Below are 22,200 nucleotides of genomic sequence, written 5' to 3' on the forward strand. Positions count from 1 at the left end.
ACTAGTGCCATGACTGCCACCCACCTAACAGCAGATGACAACTGAAACCGATGGTTTCAGCTTATGATATGCCATGGAAGCCTGCTCTTTTAAGAAGAAGAAAAAGGCAACAGCTCCCACTCTCTCTTGGGAGCAGGTCTTTGGATTCTGCTCTATATGTCTTGAATGATCCTAAGTACAGATGGGCAAATCTGTCCATTTTACTTTCTCTTACATTCAAATTCTTAGAGGGCGCAATCCTATCGGGATAGGCAGCTGCCTCCGAACTCAGAGGCGACCACCAGAGAAGCACAAATGGAATCTTCTCCCCTGTGCTTCAGCCGTCCAATTTCAGCTGTCTCGCCATGGGAAGTCAGAGCGGGGAGGGCGGACGCGGACACCAGACGATGCATAGGAAGTGTCAGAAAAGCACGTCCACCCTCCCCACCCCAGCCAAACCCCAGGAACGCCCCATTTTTGAAGCTCTGCGCTGCTCTTATGAGCACAGAGTGCAGGGCCGATCCACGCTGCCTGCAAGGCAGTGTGGGAGGGGGTGGAGGCCGGTTCTCAGGGAACCAACCTTGGAGCGTGGGCTCCAAAGTCGGTTCCCAGAAACCGACCTATCCTATGGCCATCTAGCCGCCGACTTGCAGCCACAGGATTGCGCCCTAAATCTCAAGTTATATTCCTCTCCCAGATATGAAGAACTTTGCCAGTTTGGGTATATTCTTATCAAAAAACAAACTTCTCACCCATCTGTGCCAGCCAAATTCAATAGGTACAACTATTCCCAGCATGGAGATGACCATGACCATGATGTACCTGCCTGCCATGTAGCTGTTAAAGATGAGGAACTTGTCAGAAAAAAGATGGTGACCCGAATTCAGTACTAACATGGTTGAATATATACAAGGGTTCAACCCCAGTCTTTTCAGAGCTAAGCACTCTTAGCACTTACAAGATTGGGCTTGGATGGTCAAATCTGTCCGTTTTGGTTGCTCCCACATTTAGATTTTTTAAAAATCTCAGGGTCTTTTTTCCTAAATATGGATAACTTTGTGAATTTTGGAAAATTCTTATCAACTGAAACTAAATTCTCACCCATCCCTAACTGTAAATGAAAGTGAAATGAGAGTCAGAGTTATCAAGGTCCCCTTTGTTGCTGTTTTTTCTCTCTATATACCACCTTTTGGGATGCAAATCCTTCCAAGGAAGTTTAGGGTTAACATCCACATACATTAATAAAATCACAACAATATCAAAACATAACGAGCCATAAGATTCCTTGCCCCTGGACAGCCCGTGGTCAATGGCCCAGTGGGGGCAAGGAGGCAGTCTAGTTGGAACAGGATCAGGCACCTGTTGTTGCCTTTGCAGGCCTCCCTCTCCTCTGGAATCCTTCCCACAGGGCAGTAGGTGGCATATGTAACCTGAATGAATTCTGTGAGAGAACTGCATATTCTGCAAGTAGTGTTCTAGAAGTGGCATTAGTGATTAGCTCAGCTGCATTGTTATGTCTGTGGTATACCTCACACCCTTTGACTCTAGAATTTCCATTTTTTTCCAGAAGACTGGTTAAGCCAATGCTTAGAAGCCAGGGCAAGAAAGCTGTCATTTACACTTGCTGACTTCTAACCCAATTAAACCGCCAGGAGCAGCCCTCTTCCATCTGTGCCATGGGCATTATGGATCCTGCAAATGTCTCTCTAATTGCTCTAACCAGGTTGCCCAGCCACTCCTAGGTGAATTCTGAACTGGCCAATCCAGAGCCCTGGTGGAGGGAAAAGGCTCCATTCATGAAGTGCCACCATTACCAGTAAACACTTTAGTACTAATTAATAGCCTTTTACTATAAGAACCTTCACCCAATGGCTATACACAAAAACCCTTGCTAAAGGTTACGAGCAATTTCAAGCCCCCTCTTGTGATTTTATTAATGTATATGGATGCTAATCCTAAACTGCCTTGGAAGGATTTGTATCCGGAAAGGTGGGATACTCTTTTATCTTTAGGTTACAAATTCCTCTACGGTAGTCTAAGTTTTTTTTTAAGAGTTACCCAATAGGGAATGAGTACATTTGTCATCTGCCTTCTTCCAAGTCAGTTCATCCTTCAGCCATAGCCAAGCATTTCTATGTTTAACTTAAGTATGAAGCTTCGAATGGAGCTCAGGCTTTTTGTTTTGAGTGCCACACCATATGAAGTCCAAGGGGACCTAACAAGGTGTACCTGTCTTTGATCCCTCATCAGAGCCTTTGTCTGCATGGGAACAAAAACAATCTTCTGATTGCTTCCATAGAGGCAGGGTGATTTGTTCCCACCAAAACGTATAAGAAGAGCCATGCAGACCAAGGGCCTATCTAGTCCAGCATTCTGTTCACACAATGGCCAAACAGCTGCATATGGGAAGCCCACAAGTAGGACATGAGTGCCACAGCGCCCTCCTGCTCATGTTCCCCAGCAACTGGGGTACTGCTTCTAATACTAGAGATAATATATACCCTAATGACTAGTAACCACTGACAGCCTTATCCTCTATGAATTTGTCTAATCCCTTTTCAAAGCCATTGCAGTTGGTGGCCATCACTATATCTTGTGAAAGTGAATTCCATAGTTTGACTATGTACTGTGTGAAGAAATACTTCCTTTTATCTGTCCTGAATCCCACACCAGTCAGCTTCAGGAGATGACCCTGGGTTCTAGTAAAGTGAGAAAAACTTCTCCCTAACCACTTCTTCCACACCATGCATAATTTTGTACATTCTATCATGTGCCCCTGTACTTGCCTTTTTTCTAAGCTAAACAGTCTCAGGTGTTGTAACTTTTCCTCATACTGGACTTGCTCCAGCCTCTTGAGCATTTTGGTTCCCCTCTTCTGCACCTTTTCCAACTCTACAATACCCTTTCTGAGGTGTGATGACCAGAACTGTACACAGTATTCCAAGTGTGGTTGCACCATAGATTTGTATAAAGGCAGCATGATACTGGAAGTTTTTTATTTTTAAAAAAATTATGCCAACATGGAATTTGCCTTTTGCACAGAAGCAGCACATTGGGTTGACATTTTCATTGATTTATCCACCACAACCCTAAGATCTCTTTCTCATTCAGTCACTGCCAGCTCAGATCTCATTAGTGTATATGTGAAGTTGGGATTCACCATTACTTTGTGAACTGCAGTCCCTGTAGCCCTGGTATCTAGTCCCCCTTGACAATTTGTCAGATCATGATGCATTTTTAGGAAAGACCCTCCTTAGGCCCCCTTTCCTCTGAAACAGGTAAATATCTGCAATTAAATTATTCTTGTTTTCCAATTGCTTTCTGTCAGCAGTCTGTTCTACCCCTTGCATTTTCCAACCTCATGTCTTTTACATTCTGAGCTTGCTTCATTGCACCTAGTTCCCCAACACCACCTGCCTGTTCTCGTATTTGGCCAGAGGATCTCTCCAACCCTTTTCTTTATACATCCTGGTACTAGATGGCTAGTGTAGCGGCTGCCAGTCCAAGCTTAATTGTGTTATCTAAGCAACTTCTCCATTCTGTATTAAAGCCGCATCTTGAGCAATCTCATGCCTTCTGTAATAAAGCCTAGATTTGTTCATTCAAGCCTTGGTCTGTATTCAGTTGCTACTATCCCCTAGGTATAAGAATAAAATGCAACTTCCCCATGATAGCACCATTACTCTAGGGCCAAGATCTACACCACGGTAGGCAATCTGGTGCTATCCAGATGTTTGGGACCACAACTCCCATCAGCCCCAGACAGCATGGCCAATGGCCAGGGATTATGGGAGGTGTCATCAAAAACATCTGGAGGGCGCCAGGTTGCCTGCCCCTATCTATACTTACATGTGTCATTCAGTGACACGTACCCACATATGTGTTGGGTGTCACATGTGATTGAGGACACACAGCAACAATGGAAGTAACCCAGCTAGAACAAATTATAATTTCTGTTGTTGTTTTTAAAGACACACACTACCAAGCAAGCTTTTTCTTCTCTTTCCCTTCCCTAGAATGCTGCACTCATGCATATACTCTACCACTGAAAAGTCAATACATCCAAGTTGTCCAAGACTATAGATATTTTCAGATGTGACACAAAATGTACTCTTAAGCATTTCACACATTTGTGTGAATGCTGTTAAAATAGAAGAAAGCCATATTTCACTTGAAAGTATATTCTGGCCAATGTGGGCATTAAATTTGTATTACAGATGCAATGTTTCCTGTATTCAGGTTGAAGAGACCCTGGAATAGACCTGGTCGACAAATGCAACAGAATTCCAGTCTAGCAGAATGGACTCCCTGAAAGCTCATCAGAGAGAGATGTCCTAGCCAAGACCATTTCCCATTGCACTAGTTGCAGGGTGTTTCTTACATAGGGAGAAACATTTTTAAAAGTCTGAAATGGTACAGTCTGAAATGGTGCAGCTCATGCGACAACAAATCCAGGACTCTGCTACCTCAGACCCACCTCTTTCTTCTGCATGTGTAGACAAAGCTGCAGAGTATGAACAAGCAACCTTACTATCTAGCCCACAAAAGAACGGAACTTGTTTTCCTTGGTGACTTGCCCAAACGGACCCTCTGGAGACCATCCAAAAGCAACCGTATTTGACTTTTACACATGGAACAGAAATACAATAAAATATTGCTCTGCTTATATTTTATTATAATCCTATGCATGTAAACTTAGAAGTGAGTCCCATTGACTTCAATGGGACTTACTCCCAGGTAAGTGGATATACCACAGCAGCCTCAATTGTTATTTGTGTGAGTTTTTGTTTTACAGTATCTGTAACCAATGATTAGCTTTTGATATGCTTCAGCTAATGGGTGGAATAGAAAAGTAATAAAATAAAAAATACGTTACAGGATAGGCACTGATATAAGTAAATAAATACAGCCCAGAAAGGCTACATGCCTTCACACAGGCAGACTGCTTAAATCCATTAAAGTCATTGGGATTTAAGTAGCCTATCTGGGTACCGGATGGCAGCTTAAGACTACAACACGTTTGTCAAGCTCTCTTGGTCATTATAAGCATCACATCAGTACCTCCACACAGAAAAGTAACTAGCGGTTTTCCCACCATTTATTTAATAACCACAGTAATTGCAAACATCATTATTATTATTATTTTAAAGTTCAATACTATTTCAGAGTGCATTCCCAAGCATGAAATGCACTCCTACGCTTACGCAGATGGAACTTTCCTTACTCCAAGGAAACTGTACATAGGATTGCAGCCTTAACTCAGAAGCAAGGGCCACTGAAATGCTACATTATACATTCCCACTTACTTTCAAGGAAATTTTCATAACCGTAAAACTTTTATGGCAGCAGAAGATGGGTTACAGTATTTTCCTTTGACTTCTAAAATAGACCTCAAAGAACGATACTCAACAGAGTGTGAAATGTATAAAACCCACGATATTCAAACTGAAGAAGCTCATAATTCCGGGCAGTGCGCACAATCCAATGCACATACAGTTTGCTGAGAGCCAGTGGTGAGCTTGTGTGCAGACTAGAAGACCTGGCTTCAAATCCCTGCTCAGTCATGAACCTCACAGGGTGACCATAGGCAAATCACTCTTTCTCTCACCATTAACCACCTCACAGGATTGTTGTGAGGATAAAATGAAGGGAAGGGAGAACCTTGTATGATACTGAGTTCTTTGACGAAAGGGTGGGATAATGGTACAGGAATGCTATGCAAGGGGCTTCCTCATTCACTTCAATGGAAAGAGCAGCTCCCTCCATGCAAAAGAATGCCATTGCCTTGCCTGCAGTGAGTGGGGGACGTCTTTGCAAGTGGGGAACCCCTGTGCCAGCTTGAACTCTCTGGATTATAGCAAAGGTTGGATGTAAATGTTGCTTGCAGTACAATGCTAACACAGGATGTTTGTCTTCAACAATGAGTCAAATTGAACTAAGATATTCCATTTGAGAGAACAATCCATTTTATCTTTAGAATTTAACTCCTGAGCGGATACTCACACCGTATCAAATTGCAGACCAGTTTGCCCTTCTGGGACCCACTGCAACCATATATTCATTTATCATAACAGCACTTTGGCCATGAGATCTCCTTATTGTCATCACGTTCTTCCCAAAGGGGGTATGTGCATGTATATACATAATTTATAGCTTAGCATGGTAGCAGGCTAGTACAAGGGTTACTAACTTGAAAAACCATTATAGTAGTAAAACGCACACCTGAAAAAAAGACATTTCCCATAGCAGAAATAAAATTAAATGAAACCCATATAACAAAAACATAATTGCCGTTCATAGGTTTTTCTGTTAGTTGCACAGAATATTCACCAGTATTTGGATTGGATTATGCATGAACGTCCTTCCGTTGATCCTGATTTTTGGTTGAGGAAATAGTTGTGTGCAAAGCAGGTGATCCAACCACACAGCTAGTCTGCTTAACAGCACAATCCTATACATGTCTACACGGAAGTAAGTCTCATTGAGTTGGGCATACTCCCTATATAGGAGGTAGAGGATTTCAGGCTCAATCTAGTCAGCCTAACTGTGTACAGAATCATAGCCATAGAATCGACCGTAGTTCTGCTGCACTAAACATTTATTTGCAAAGAGAAAAATCTTTATTTATTTGGGCTACAATCCTACATACACTTAATAGGAAGTAAGTCCTACTGACGTAAGTGGGACTTATTGCTGAGTAAATGTGCACAGGGCCATGCTGATTTAGTGGATCTGTATTTATTTTATTTATTTATTTATTTATTTAAAGCAGTGCTGTTCCACTTCGTTTCCAAGTCAAACATCCTATTAAGGTTACAATCCTAAGCACACTTACCCAGGAGTAAATCCAACTGAACTCCATGGGACTTGCTTCCAAGCAGACATGCAGAATATTGCACTGCAGAAGTTCCAAAGATGTGGCATTAATAGGTATGACATTCCTAGCACACAACATAATCAGCTAAACCAAACAAGAACAATAGGCTACATTTAGAGGGCTCTGCCATTCCAGAATGCATCCAAGTGACTGCAAGGCTTTAAGAAAAGAAATTCGTTTCTGGGCATCTTTCACAAGCATAAAAATCCCACATAAAACTTGATAGGAAGTTGAGGACATTTGGGGGTTTCTTTGTTTTTGTTTCTTTTTCTAACCTTTCACAAAAGTCTCAGAAAGTTTACTCCAGCTTGCACAAAAGTAGCCAAATCATAGCAAAACACCACTGGCACCCAGAGTGAGATAGACTCCTGCTCTTCAAAGCCTCTTGTTCGCTTTCGTATCAGAAACCTGCGTTAGCAAGAGATGCAAGAGGAAAAGTTCAGAGTTACTTCGATCCAGAGGAACGATGGTGCCACTTACCTAAAGATTGGTCTCTGGAGATGCTTTTTCCTAATTGTAACACAATCATCCATTTAAGTGTATGTGTAAGGGGGGAATTGCCTCTTCCTTAAAATAGTTCGAGAGAAAACCTGGGAGCAATCAGGAAACTTGTTCTTAGCTACTGTGCTGAAGAGAACACACCGGGCTTTTTTTTGGTGCTGGAGAAAACCTCCCTCCCTTTCTCTGACCGTCCAGCAAAATGAGGCCATAGAGACCACATAACGTCTGAGCAATACCAAACCATGCAGGCTGTTAGAGAAGGACTGGAGCTCAAGTTGATTGAAGCAGAGGAGTGCCCTGGAATCCCTTCAACTGCCTGAGGAAAATGCAAAACTTTGCCAACTGTTAACCCAGGTAAAGAAAAAAAGTTAGATTATTCCAGTCATGAGAACCCTTCTCTTGCACACACTGGTCAAAGTCTTCAATTCAGAGGCTGCCTTGCTCTGTAAAACAAGTCCAGTTCGTTTAGAGGTTTCACTTCTCTCTCTCTCTCCTTTCTTCAAAATAAAAGTTGTCCAGCTGTTTCAGCAACCCCCTTCAGAAAGTTTTTGTGCTGTTGTAAGGAACTGTATACAAATTAACGGAGACGGATGGTTCTGGTCTCTGTGCCTGGCTTCTCTTCAAGACATTGTTGTAATTATTTTACAGTCTGGCTGTTATTCACTTTGGCCTATGCATGGCTATAACTATGCGTTCTATTAAACCACCGCTCATAATTTCTGGCACTCACACAGCCTAATAGCCCACAGTTGGCTGAAGAACAATGTGATGTTTGCAGCTGGCAGGTTCTTAACTACATCGAACGGAGCAATTATATTCGAGTTAGGAAAATCAAATCTGACTGGCTTTCTTTTTCACTGGGAAAACCGAACCCCACATTTCAGACCAGCCACGCTTCAAAAGATAGTGCATACAAGAGCTAGTGGAATTTTTCCAGAACACCCACTTTTGTGAAATAGAATTCATTCTAATGAAGTTAATCTATGGAGACATAGATATACATTACACTGATGCCTGGTCTGCCATGCTGCTGGGTCTGTGGAGCCACCATTTTAATTTCCCACCATGCCCCAAAGGAATGTGACATCCAGATACCCTAAGGCATTGTGGGATATTTAAATGCCCCCTCATGCTTGGCACTGATCCGAATGTTGCTGCCCAGTGCTGTTGTTGCCACTGCCAGGACCCCATTGGGGGATGTCCACTGACTGAGGAGTGGGCCCACCAGAGACCACTGCTGAGAGTTCTCCAAAACCCAGAGTTCTCCACATAAAAAATCTTCCTGCATGGAGTAAACTAGCACATCAGAGAGAGAAGTTCAGCATAGCTCTCCCCTCTATGTGTTTACTATATGCAAGGATGGCTGTTGTTCTTGTTTTTAGGGGAGCCTTCAAAATAGGACCTCCACACCTCTAAAATGGTGGAATTCTACCACCTCGTTCCATGTAAGGTGTAGATTGACTCTTCCTTAGCCTCCCCCACCCCTGAAACTGGGGCAACAGTGGGAAGGTGAAGCTGTAGTGTGGGCTCCTCCAAAATGGCCTGAGAAGTGTCATATTACCTTTGCCCTGCTTCAGCCAGGCTCCCACCAGATAAACATAACATAAGAAGAGGACCTTAGTTCTTCTGTGGTAAAATCAAAAACAGCGAAAATATGATTGTAGCCAAATGGGAATGTAAAGTATTTCTAGAGAATGGTATTGTGGTCTTCCTACTGAAACTTGACATTTATGACAAATGACCTATTATGTAATGCCAGCAAACCACATTATATCCATGAGATACCGTAAGCAACAGCAGAAAAACACAAATACTCAGCGAGTCACACTTTGATTTGGGGACTGTAATTTAATATTTCCCTCATCTGGACCTCACACATTGATCATGGCTCCTGGGACAGCAATTAGCGGAAATGTTTCCTTGTGGGGGCTATCAATTGACCTGACATCTTATTTGGGAGACAAGAGGTTTTGAGACACTTATGGCCACACACAACGACCACCCACATTCCACTTCTTTAGGTAAGGGTAGGGATGAGTTTGACATTCACCTTCTGGGCCTATCAAGACACATGCAGAACTTTCACGAGACTACTTTACCATGTAAATCTCCTCATGCTGGATCTTTCAGCTTAAAAATGGTTGTGTGAGTCTGCCTTTTTTCCCACAAGAGGATCTTTCACATTCTCTATCAATTCTGTGGTAAAGGGTTTCATATGCTGATATATTGAATCTCTACAGGCAGTAAGTGCTCCCTAGTTGTTGATATCAAATGAATTGATAATATGGGTTTGGTGGCAAGCAGAAGGTAATTCCCAGGGGTGTGGATGCTTCTGTGTATGAATTATGTTGCCACTCTCCAGGAGCCATACACAATGCCTCACAGTGGCCATATTTCCCCCATGCCTCAGACAGACTGGAACCATTTACAGCAGCTTCTGTTGCTGTGTATATAATTGAGAATTGTTATAATATAATAACAGGCAAGCTGAATAAGAAGGCTTCTGGGCCCAATTCAAGGTGCTGGTACTTACCTTCGAAGTTCTAAATGTCTTGGGATCCACATATTTGGACAAGCACTTCTTCCCATACCAGCCTACCCATGTTTCAAGATTTTCTGCTGAAGTTGTTCTCCAAGTGCCTTCCTTATTGGAAGTATACTTCCAAAAGTATGATTTGGGGCACAATCTGTGTACCTAAAGTTTTCCAGTTCCCCTAAATAGAGAGCTGGTGTAGTGTAGTGGCTAAGAGACTGAATCAGGAGGTCCCTGGTTCTGTCTAGCCTCTGCTATGAACTTACTAGGTGGCCCTAAGCAAGCTACTGTAACTCACTCAGCCTCAGTCCCTGCGTTTGTACTATGGGAGATAATAATACTGACTTATCTTACAGGGTCGTGGTAAGGATTACAACTAGATAATGACACGTGAAGTGCTTTGAACACTTGGAAGTGCTATATAAATGTTAAGGATTATTAGATTATTAGATTACGGTTCCTAGTCCCTTTATGCATAATTGCACTATAGCGTCACCAGGTGACCTCTTTTAGAGAGGAAGTCCTCTATTTGAAGGGATGCCAGAGGACTGTCCTCCATTTTGAAGGTGTCCTCTGTTTGAAGGGCTGCCCAGTCCAAATCCAGCTTAATGATAAAGAACCCTCAGAAATATGAGGTGGACCTTGAAGTTGCACCTGGACAGCAGACTGAGCAAGGCACACAGGTCACCTGGCCACCCACACTATGGTGAGATGTACAGTATTTCTACTTAAATTATAATAATAATTTCTAAATCTGCACCAATGCATTTAAATTAGCATAGGCACATTTTATGCAAATAGTGGTCCTCTTTAGTCCCCCTTTTTGGTGATGCATGTCTTCTTTTTGGGCAATTCATAAGCGCCTATCCTACACCCAGGCTGGTGAGAATTTGCAAGAGCTTAATGTCCATGTTCCCCTTCATGGATCACTGCCTTGTTGTGGCGAAGGGGCTTGCGTAACTCAGTGAAGCCATAAGCTATGCCGTGCAGGGCCACCCAAGACGGACAGGTCATGGCAGAGAGTTCTGACAAAATGTGGTCCACTGGAGAAGGAAATGGCAACCCACTCCAGTATTCCTGCCAAGAAAACCCCATGGAACGTATCACAAGGCTAAAAGAGATGACGCCGGAAGATGAGCCCCTCAGGTCGGAAGGTGTCCAATATGCTACTGGGGAAGAGCAGAGGGTATTTCCAAGTAGCGCCAGAAAGAGTGAAGCGGCTGGGCCAAACCCGAAAGGACACTCAGCTGTGGATGTGTCTGGTAGTGAAAAGAAAATCCGATGCTGTAAAGAACAATATTGTTTAGGAACCTGGAATGTCAGATCAATGAATCAAGGTAAGCTGGAGGTGGTCAAACATGAGATGGCAAGATTGAACATCGACATCTTGGGAATCAGCGAACTAAAATGGACAGGCATGGGCGAATTTAATTCAGGTGACCATCATATCTACTATTGTGGGCAAGAATCCCTTAGAAGAAATGGAGTAGCACTCATAGTCAACAAAAGGGTGGGAAAAGCAGTACTAGGGTACAATCTTAAAAATGATAGAATGATCTCAGTACGAATCCAAGGCAAACCATTCAACATCACAGTAATTCAAGTCTATGCCCCAACCACTGAAGCCGAAGAAGCTGAGGTTGATCGGTTCTATGAAGACCTACAACACCTTCTAGAACTAACACCCAAAAAAGATGTCCTCTTCATCATAGGGGATTGGAATGCTAAAGTAGGAAGTCAAGAAATCACCGGGATAACAGGCAGGCATGGCCTTGGTGTACAAAATGAAGCAGGACAAAAGCTAATAGAGTTTTGCCAAGAGAACATGCTGATCATAGCAAACACTCTTTTCCAACAGCACAAGAGGCGACTCTACACATGGACGTCACCAGATGGTCAATATCGAAATCAGATTGATTATGTCCTTTGCAGCCAAAGATGGAGAAGCTCCATACAGTCAGTAAAAACAAGACCTGGAGCTGACTGTGGCTCAGATCATGAGCTGCTTCTTGCAAAATTTCGGCTTAAATTGAAGAACGTCGGGAAAACCACTAAACCGTTCAGGTATGACCTAAATCATATCCCTGATGAATATACAGTGGAGGTGAGGAATAGATTTCAGGGATTAGACCTGATAGACAGAGTGCCTGAGGAACTATGGACGGAGGTCCGTAACATTGTTCAGGAGGCAGCAACTCAATCCATCCCAAAGAAAAAGACATGCAAGAAAGCCAAGTGGCTGTCTGAGGAGGCTTTACAAGTAGCTGAGGAAAGAAGGGAAGTGAAAAGCAAGGGAGAAAGGGGAAGATATACCCAACTGAATGCAGAGTTCCAGAGAATAGCAAGGAGAGACAAGAAGGCCTTCTTAAATGAACAATGCAAAGAAATTGAGGAAAACAACAGAATGGGAAAGACTAGAGATCTCTTCAAGAAAATTGGAGATCTCAAGGGAACGTTTTGTGCAAAGACGGGCATGATAAAGGACAAAGAAGGCAGGGACCTAACAGAAGCAGATGAGATTAAGAAGAGGTGGCAAGAATACACAGAAGAACTATACAGGAAAGATCTGAATGTCCCTGATAGCCATGATAGTGCGGTCACTGAACTTGAGCCGGACATCCTAGAGAGTGAAGTCAAGTGGGCCTTAGGAAGCATTAGTAACAACAAAGCTAGCGGAGATGACAGTATTCCAGCCAAGCTATTTAAAATCCTAAAAGATGATGCTGTTAAAGTGCTGCATTCAATATGCCAACAAATCTGGAAAACTCAACAGTGGCCACAAGACTGGAAAAGGTCAGTTTACATTCCAATTCCAAAGAAGGGCAACGCCAAAGAGTGTTCAAACTACCGCACCATTGCGCTCATTTCACATGCCAGCAAGGTGATGCTCAAAATCCTACAAGCTAGGCTTCAGCAGTATGCGAACCGAGAACTACCGGAAGTACAAGCTGGGTTTAGAAGAGGCAGAGGAACTAGAGATCAAATCGCCAACATTCGCTGCATCATGGAGAAAGCAAGAGAATTCCAGAAAAACGTCTATTTCTGCTTCATTGACTACGCTAAAGCCTTTGATTGTGTGGATCACAACAAACTGTGGCAAATTCTTAAAGTGATGGGAGTACCAGACCACATTACCTGTCTCCTGAGAAACCTGTACGAGGGTCAAGAAGCAACAGTAAGAACCAGAAATGGAACAACCAAGTGGTTCAAAATTGGGAAAGGAGTACGACAAGGCTGCATATTGTCACCCTGCTTATTTAACTTATATGCAGAGTACATCATGAGAAATGCCGGGTTGGATGAATCAGAGGTCGGAATTAAGATTGCTGGAAGAATTATCAACAACCTCCGATATGCAGACGATACCACCCTAATGGCAGAAAGCGAAGAGGATCTCAAGAGCCTCTTGTTGAGGGTGAAAGAGGAGAGTGCAAAAGCTGGTTTGAAACTCAACATTAAAAAAACTAAGATCATGTCATCTGGCCCCATCACTTCCTGGCATATAGAAGGGGAAGAAATGGAAGCAGTGACAGATTTTACTTTCTTGGGCTCCAAGATCACCGCAGACGGTGACTGTAGCCATGAAATTAAAAGACGCTTGCTCCTTGGGAGGAAAGCTATGGCAAACCTAGACAGCATAGTAAGAAGCAGAGACATTACCTTGCCGACAAAGGTCCGTCTAATCAAAGCTATGGTTTTCCCAGTAGTAATGTATGGCTGTGAGAGCTGGACTATAAGGAAGGCTGAGCGCCGAAGAATTGATGCTTTCGAACTGTGGTGCTGGAGAAGACTCTTACGAGTCCCCTGGACTGCAAGGAGGTCAAATCAGTCCATCCTAAAGGAAATCAACCCTGACTGCTCATTGGAAGGACAGCTAATGAAGCTGAAGCTCCAATATTTTGGCCACCTAATGCGAAGAGAAAACTCCCTGGAAAAGACCCTGATGCTGGGAAAGACTGAAGGCAAAAGGAGAAGGGGACGGCAGAGGATGAGATGGCTAGATAGCATCACGGATGCAATGAATATGAACTTGAGCACGCTCCGGGAGAGAGCGCAGGACAGGAAGGCCTGGCGTGCTATGGTCCATGGGGTCACGAAGAGTCGAACACGACTGAACGACTGAACAACAACAACAACAACAATGTATGGCTGTGAGAGCTGGACTATAAGGAAGGCTGAGCGCCGAAGAATTGATGCTTTCGAACTGTGGTGCTGGAGAAGACTCTTACGAGTCCCCTGGACTGCAAGGAGGTCAAATCAGTCCATCCTAAAGGAAATCAACCCTGAGTGCTCATTGGAAGGACAGATAATGAAGCTGAAGCTCCAATATTTTGGCCACCTAATGCGAAGAGAAAACTCCCTGGAAAAGACCCTGATGCTGGGAAAGACTGAAGGCAAAAGGAGAAGGGGACGGCAGAGGATGAGATGGCTAGATAGCATCACGGATGCAATGAATATGAACTTGAGCACGCTCCGGGAGAGAGAGCAGGACAGGAAGGCCTGGCGTGCTATGGTCCATGGGGTCACGAAGAGTCGGACACGACTGAACGACTGAACAACAACAAATGTCCATGTTCCCTCTCATCTAGGCCCAGTCCAGAGGCACAGGTTGGGTTAGTGTTGGTGGGATATTACAGATACTGGAAGCCTTCAGCAACCTGGTGCCCTCCAGATGTTTTGGACTACAACTCCCAGCATTCCTGACCATTGGCTGTGCTGGCTAAGGCTGGTGAGGGTCAAAATCCAAAACATCTGCAAGGCACCAGATTGGGGAAGGCTGGGATAAGTTGTATTATTCAAACTCTTTCTATATCTGTCAATAGTTTCCATCCTGCCTGAGGAGGCCAATATTTAATTGATCCACTTCACTATCCTTATAATCATCTGACTTGAGGTTGGGAAGACATAGGCTTTGGGGCTTCTGTTTTGAAACCTGTTTTGAAACACTTTTACTATTATCCACTGGGAACTGTGCTATGATCCCCACTCCAGCCAACCATTGCTGGGGGCCCTTTCCCCTCTCCATAGGCCCAGATGATTAAAGACCCAGTAGACCTTGCTGCCTCTGGTCTACCTTTGAGTATTACCCCTTGTGTGCCAAGTAAGCTATAGAAAAAGTAGAAATTTCAGGCCTCGCTAGTCAAATGCCCTCTTTTCCTGGCTGAATGGTGGGAATGAGGAAATGAACTTCATTTGCATTCACACTACAGGCCTGGAATAGTAGAGAGTGTTCTTATCACTGCCTTGAGGCAGGTTTGGGGCTACTTGCGTGTTCACCACTGGAATTTCAAAAAATGATCTCAGCCATTCTCACAGAAAAGGATTTTGACTCTTTGCAAGCTTATGGCAGCCAAGGCTGAATCTACATATAGCAGTTATACCGTTATCATAACTATTAGTGCTCATTGGTGTCATGTCTACCAACAGTTATGATAACGGTATAACTGCTATGTGCAGATTCAGCCCAGGTGTTCTACTTTACAGAGTACAGTCCTCTATTTAAAGATGTCCTCTAGTTGAAGGGCTGTCCAGTCCCAGTCTGGTTTAAAAACAAAGAACCATTAGAAGGGAGAACAGAGGCCTTGAAGTCACCCATCAACAGTGAGCACCTGGATTACAGACCGAGCAGGCAGGGCACAATTTTCTCTGCTCTGGTGTGTTGTACTGTCTTTCTATTTAAATTCTAGCAATTGTTTGTAAATTTGCATCGCTACGTATCAATTAGCATATGCAAATTTTATGCAAATATGTGTCTTTTTTCTATGTGTTGAATGCCCTCTTTTTCATAGATGCATAAGAGACCATAGCCAGTCTTGGCCTTTGGTCTGCTGGCTTCCGTAGAAAGACCTTGACCTGGCTGTGCATGTTAATTTTAAGTGCAAAAATGAACCGCCCAATTGACAGGGGCCCAACACCCTCCCAATTCAAGCCTGAAGCAGAAGGGAGGTGGATTATTTATACAATAAGGCACTGCCAGAAAATTCTCACACTTGAGCTGCTCCTGGAAAAGAATGTATCTTCATCACAACTGGATAGCTGCCTGGAAATATACCCCATAATTTTAGCAAATGGAAAAGAGAGAGAGAGAGAGAGACAGAGAGAGAGAGAGAGAGAGACAGAGAGAGAGAGAGACAGAGAGAGAGACTCAGGGGATTACAATCATTTGGTCAAAATGTGAACAATCTGGCAGAATGATATGTAAAAGAAGGGATGCTTTCTTTCATTCTCCAAAATACTGGATGAAATGTAAGAAAATGACTCTTTATCTGAATTCCTTAAGTGGTCTCATGGGGCCCCCTCCCCCTGCACCACTACCAGCATCAGCAGCAACAACAACAACAACAACAATCATCTACAGCTAATTCTAGTTTTAAGTATGGTTTGTGGTTCTGAGGCAATCATTCTCAAACCACTTCTACTGGAGTATTCAGACATAAATAAAAGGCAAATCTAGACAAAGTGGGTGTGAGGTTGTACGTTAAGGAAATGATTCATTCAGCAGCCACTTTCATTGGTACAGGGTAGTCCTGCATTGAATAAGGCCTAAACTTCTCGACATGAAAGGAAATCACACACTCCAGAGGGCAGGTTTGAAGGGCTAACCTGTCACAGTCTTCACATTTTACACTGGCTGGGAGGTGAAACGTAGCTATGACAATTTTATTTCAGTGACCAGTGGAATATATATTCATACCAGATTTCCCTCTAATGTAATCTGTTGTGTCAAGCTTATTACAAGACAATATGTTGGGGGGGGTGTATGTTGGATGTTGAACTGTGTTTTTTTAAAAAAATCCATGAATATGTGAGCCAAGTTCAAATGCATTGTTTTGTCTTAGTTAGACTTCTGTCAGTAAAAAGAGAATATCATTATAACAATCAACACCTTTATCACAGAACTGATATATTCCCATCCCTAGCCTACATGAGGTTTCATGCACAGCCAGCCCTACCATTAGGCAAAGTGAGGTCGTCAAACTAATGCTGATGGAGACTTTTTTTTTCAACTCCCCCATGGGAGGATGAATTTCAGAGAAAAAAATGGGTGTTAAGGTTTAATCCTCCTCTCCCAGTGTGAATTGCTGGTGTGTGTACTTAATCTCTCTTCTTTTTTTAAGTCTAGACTATCTTCAACAACATGCTATGCAATTAATGTAACGTATAGTTTGACCCTAAGGCAGCTGATTTGGGCTGGCAGTAAATTGCTGGTTATTTAATTTATTAATGGGGGGGGGGGTTCTATTGACAGGAAGGGGTAGAGGCACTTATGGGATGTTCCATGTCAGGTGCCAAAATCACTTGGCTGGCTGTAGGTTCTGTACAACTTGATGTGGGGAGGGGTGGACCATTTATTGCTCTGTCTCAGGCAGCAAAATATCGTGTCCTGAAGTCTAGTCAGACAATCAGGAACAGCCATTCAGACAGAGCCAGCAAGGGAAGGGGTGGCAGGCTGGGAGCTAGATTAAGCTCCTCCCTCCCCCTTCTCTAACAAATGATTTGCGCTACCACTAACAATGTGACGCACATGGCCACAGATGATATCAAGCAGTTAGTTACTGAGCTGCAAGCACATTAAGCTGGATCAGGACCAGTGTGTTTATGGCTGGGATAAAGAAAAAGCAATTTAAATCTAAATACTGCTTAGGGATTTTATTATATTAAGCGGTATATATATATATATATATATAATAAATACTTTGGACATTTTCACAAGGAACTGGGTGGGGCAGGGGGATCGTTCATCAGTCCCCTGTGACAGTTTGGTGATGTCACGGCTGCCAGGTTTTTCAGTAAATCTTGCCCTAACAAGCACTAGACTAGTCCCATTGCACAAACAGCCATTGCCAATTACAGCTGTTGTGAAAGTAGCCGCTCCCCTACTGCAAAATTATGCAGTACCACAGAAGCAGTGGCATGTGATGGATCAGTTATGTGCTTCGGAAAGAACATATTCCATTTACAAGCGAGACTGAAAAATGCAACAGGCAAGCAATAAAGCCATCTTCCATCCAGGCCCTTGGCTATATTAACAACAGGTGTAGGATACGTTGTTGTTGTTACATTTCTACAAGGCCCAATACTTGACATTTTCTGGGCAGCATACAAATTAAAACATAAAATACAAAGCTAGAATAAAACAATCATAATAAAAAAAGTCAGATAAAAACAGCAGCAAACATAAACCAAAAATAAAAGCAGCAACAGGGGTAAAGCAGGGCAAAGATCTAAAAGCACTAAAATACCTCCTAAAATGCCTAGGAAAATAAAAAAGGTCTTCACCTCATGCCAGAAAGACTATAATGTAAGCATCTCTGGGAAGCGTATTTGACAGATGAGGCATCACCACTGAACAGGCCTTCTCTCTTGTAGCCACCTGCCTCATGGGGGGCGGGGGGACACTTAGAGCGGGATCTCAGATGAGGACCTTTGGGTCCAGGTAGGTAAGTATGGGAGGAGACACTCCTTCAGGTAACCTGGCCCCAAACCGTTTAGTGCTTTCAAAGTTAAAAGGAGCACTTTGAACTGGGCCCAGAAAAGCACTGTGAGGCAGCACAGATGGCAAACTACTGGCATCTTATATATGCTCACAAATGTTCACAAGAGAGGCTAAAAGATGTTCATCACATTGCTTGAGAAAATGGCCTTTGATGTGACTGGAATATGGATTATCTTGCTCAAGGTCTATAATATAAACTAAAAGGATAGGCTCCAGAAGGGTTCTTTGGAGGGAAACTGGAAACTGGGCCTTTTCCTATTGTGTCGTTATGGCCACTGGCCAACTATTATTTTGTTAGGTTAATAATGGTTGGCTGATGGGAGCTAACCGTTAGGACTGGCTTCCACAGCCTGGTGGTCGCCAGATGCTTTGGGCTACAACTCCCATCATCCCTGACAATTGGCTATGCTGGGGCTGATGGGAGTTTTAGTCTAAAACATCTGGGGAAGGCTGGGTTACAAGTTGGATTCCTGATAGCTGAGGTATCTTAGAATCATAGGGTTGGAAGGGGCCTACGAGACCATCGAGTCCAACCCAATGCAGGAAGCGTGATTCTCAGGCGGTCTCCCATCCAAGTACTAATAAGGCTGACCCTGCTTAGCTTCTGAGATCAGGTGCATCCAGCCCTTTGCTCATGAGGAGGCAGAGGTATGTGTATGCAAAAAAGAACACCTCACTTGGCAATTTGGGAGGTGAGGCAGAAGCAGAGAAAGTGGGGGGAGGCATGAGACACCTTGAGCGGTGCAGGGTCTATATGTCTCTCTCTCTCTTTCTCTCTCTCTCTCTCTCTCTCTCTGTCTCTCTCTCTCACACACACACACACACACACACACTTGAGATCTGATGCAGTGTAGCAGTTCTGATGATTCTCCACAAGAGTACCTCTTTCCCTCTCCCTATGCCCTGCTTGTATGTTTGTACATAAAGCAAATATCACACAAACTCCCTAAACCTCGAATGCTCTCTCACCCAAAGTAAAGTTAATCCAGTAGCACTGCCCATAGAATGTCTCACCACTCAGCAGGAAGGGGCATTTAACATTATAAGATTATTACCTGCCCTGAACACTCAGTATAAGGTGGGCTACAAAACGTAATTATTTAAAATGCAAAACTGAAGTAATCTGTGTAATGTGGACTTCTAAAGAGTCACTAATTGCAGACACACAGAGAGAGACACAAGACGTGTTATACTGAACTTTGAGTGCCTGTTCTCTAGCGCTTTGCACTTCATTTTAAAATTCCCTTTCCTGCGTGGGTATTCCTCAGCACAATTTGCATGGCCGGCGGGGGAATGCTGGGAGTGGAAGGGCTTTTTTTCTGTCTAAACATGCATAGGATTGTGCCCTAAAAAACATAACAAAACAAAACCCACCCAACAACTACTGCCCACGTTTACATTAAACTCCCAACACTGGAAGCACACAAATGTATGGAGCTGCTTCAATTTATTCCCTTGTCTTGACGTCAGCAAATGGAAAAAGACGCTCTGAAACTTAACCTAATGACTTCTCCAAGCTTGCAAAACTAGAAAGTACTGAACATAAGCGTGATGACTCATTCAGGCACTCTGTAGAAGGCCAAAAAAAGGTCTTCGCAGACTATCAACCAGTTCTACACTAGTTTGCGTGGTAAAGTTGTGAGCAAACAGTTGTAAAGGACCTTAAGCTCTGATTTCCTTTCCCCCCTATTGCAAATATGAATATTTGTAAAACTGATTTAATCTTGCCTTCTCTTTCTCTGTGTACACAACACGCACAGGAGGTCGGAGACGTCACAGTGCAGGAGATTAATTTACTTGCTGAGACTTTCCTTCCCCCACTGGCTGAAGCACGGCCTGTTTGATCCTGTGCGCTTTCACTGTCCCCTTAAATTTGGCCTTCTCAGTGACGTTGGCACAATTTGTCCTCAGTGCAAGTTTAGAGCTGCACAAACCAAAGATCTGTTTTCATAATCTAACCTGGCCAGAGCCCTCTCTTGTCACCAGCAGGTAAGGGAGCAAGACTCCTGTTCTTTCCTCTTTGTCCCCTCTCAAAGGGAAAGGAATTAGGAGAGGGAGACCTGGCTTCTAATTTGACACAGTGCCGTCTCCTGAGATCCCTTCAGCTGTGAGTTACCATCTGTATTTGTGTTTACTACCTCCCTTTCTCAACAGCTCAGGCCATGGCTACACACACACACATGTAACCTTCTATACCACCTCTCGGTTCTGTAAAGACTCCCCAAGGTGGTTTACATCAGCAAAATGTTGATACGATTAAAGAGAACATTCAAAGAGAAAATACAACACATAGACACAACCATCACTAGATAAAATTAAAACATTAAGGGAGCAATCCTATGGCCACTAGTCAGTGGCTAGACAGCCATAGGATATGTGGTTTTCTGGGTACTGACCTCAGAGCCTGTGCTCTGAGGTTGGTTCTTGGAGAACCGACCTTCCATCCCCCTTCCGCTCTGCCTTCCAGGCAGTGCGGAATGGCCCCGTGCTCCCCGCTCAGAAGAGGAGCGTGGACCAGCTGAAAAGGGGTGTTCCAGGGGGTGTTCTGGGGTGGGGAAGGCGGAAATGGCAGTACGACACATCCTATGTGTCGCCCAGCAGCGTCCTCCTCCCATGCTCCGCCATCCTGCAGCTAGACAGCCGAAATCAGCTCTCTAGCGGCAAATGCGGGGCAGGAGAAGCATGGAGGGAATGATCCCCTCCATGTTTCTCCTGCCCTGCATTGGATAGGCAGTCGCCTTCAAGCTCCCCATAGGATTGCGCCCTAAAATGTCATAACCGCCCACCTAGAGCACAATAGAGAAGAGGCTAGCCTTAATTTTTATTTATTCATTATTAATATTTATGTACTGCCTTATCTGTAGGGACCGCGGTGGCTTAGTGGTTAAGACGCTGAACTGCAGACTGGAAGGTCGGCAGGTCAGCAGTTCGAGATCCGAGTGCTGTGTGACGGAGTGAGCTCCCGTCTTCAGTCCCAGCTTCTGCCAACCTAGCAGTTCAAAAGCAAGAAATTGCAAGTAGATAAATAGGTACTGCCTCGGCGGGAAAGGTAACAGCGTTCTGTGCACCTCGGTGTTCAGTCATGCCGGCCACATGACCACGGAAGCGTCTTCGGACAGCGCTGGCTCTTCGGCTTAGAAACGGGGATGAGCACCGCACCCTAGAGTCGGACACAACTGGTTGGGGACACCTTTACTGTCATATCTGCTCAGAAGCCATCAAAGTGGTGTACAACAACGTAAAACAATTTATCCCTTGTGGGGAAGGGAGTTTCACAACAGTGGTCTTGCCATCAAAAATGCCCTGCCCCCCCCCCCATAACATTTCCCTTGCTGGCAAAACACAGAGCAGGGCCTCAGAAGGTGACCACAATTGACAGAGAGTTTCATGCAGAAAGAGGAGGTATTTAATGCTGCATTTAATACATTAGGGGAGGGACTGAAGAAATGTATAGCACAGATTTCAGAAAACAGAATTCCCACATAACAAAATGAAATTCAGGCCTGATCGATGCTCATGAATATGATGGTGATTTGCCACGTTTCCCACCTTGAAAAACTATAAAGTTCTGTTTCAGGGATGTTACTCTTGATTGTCCCTCTCCTAGATCCTAGACCAGGGGCTGGCCCCCACTGCACCTTGTTGCAGCCTCCACAACCCCTGCTGCCCCCAAAAAACACTTTAACAATGGATGGCCAAATTTCACTTGTTTTCAAGTTAAATTTGGTCCCTTTGGCATTTCATAGCCACTATGGAGTGCCAAAAGGGTTTATTTAGCTTGAAAACAAGCAAAAATTTAACCATTTAGCTCTC

The 22,200-nt window shown here is 43.8% G+C and overlaps 1 protein-coding gene across 2 annotated transcripts in view; it reads right to left on the reverse strand.

Annotated features, from left to right (window-relative positions):
• The window catches only part of PDE1A (phosphodiesterase 1A), a 214,976-nt gene that overhangs the window by 133,446 nt on the left and 59,330 nt on the right, over positions 1 to 22,200 (reverse strand). Inside the window, exon 1 of one of the 2 annotated variants that reach the window (XM_084829855.1) lies at positions 7,337 to 8,089. The exons of the other annotated variant lie outside the window; for it this stretch is intronic. Coding sequence (XP_084685981.1) covers positions 7,337 to 7,389 — 53 coding nt within the window. The 5' untranslated portion in view covers positions 7,390 to 8,089. Of the gene's footprint in view, positions 1 to 7,336; positions 8,090 to 22,200 lie in introns of those variants that run through there. 2 annotated transcript variants of the gene reach the window in all.

This window comes from Heloderma suspectum, chromosome 1, assembly GCF_057233095.1.
Source record: "Heloderma suspectum isolate Gila_16-S chromosome 1, 16-S_ref, whole genome shotgun sequence".
Taxonomy (NCBI): Eukaryota; Metazoa; Chordata; class Lepidosauria; order Squamata; family Helodermatidae; genus Heloderma; species Heloderma suspectum.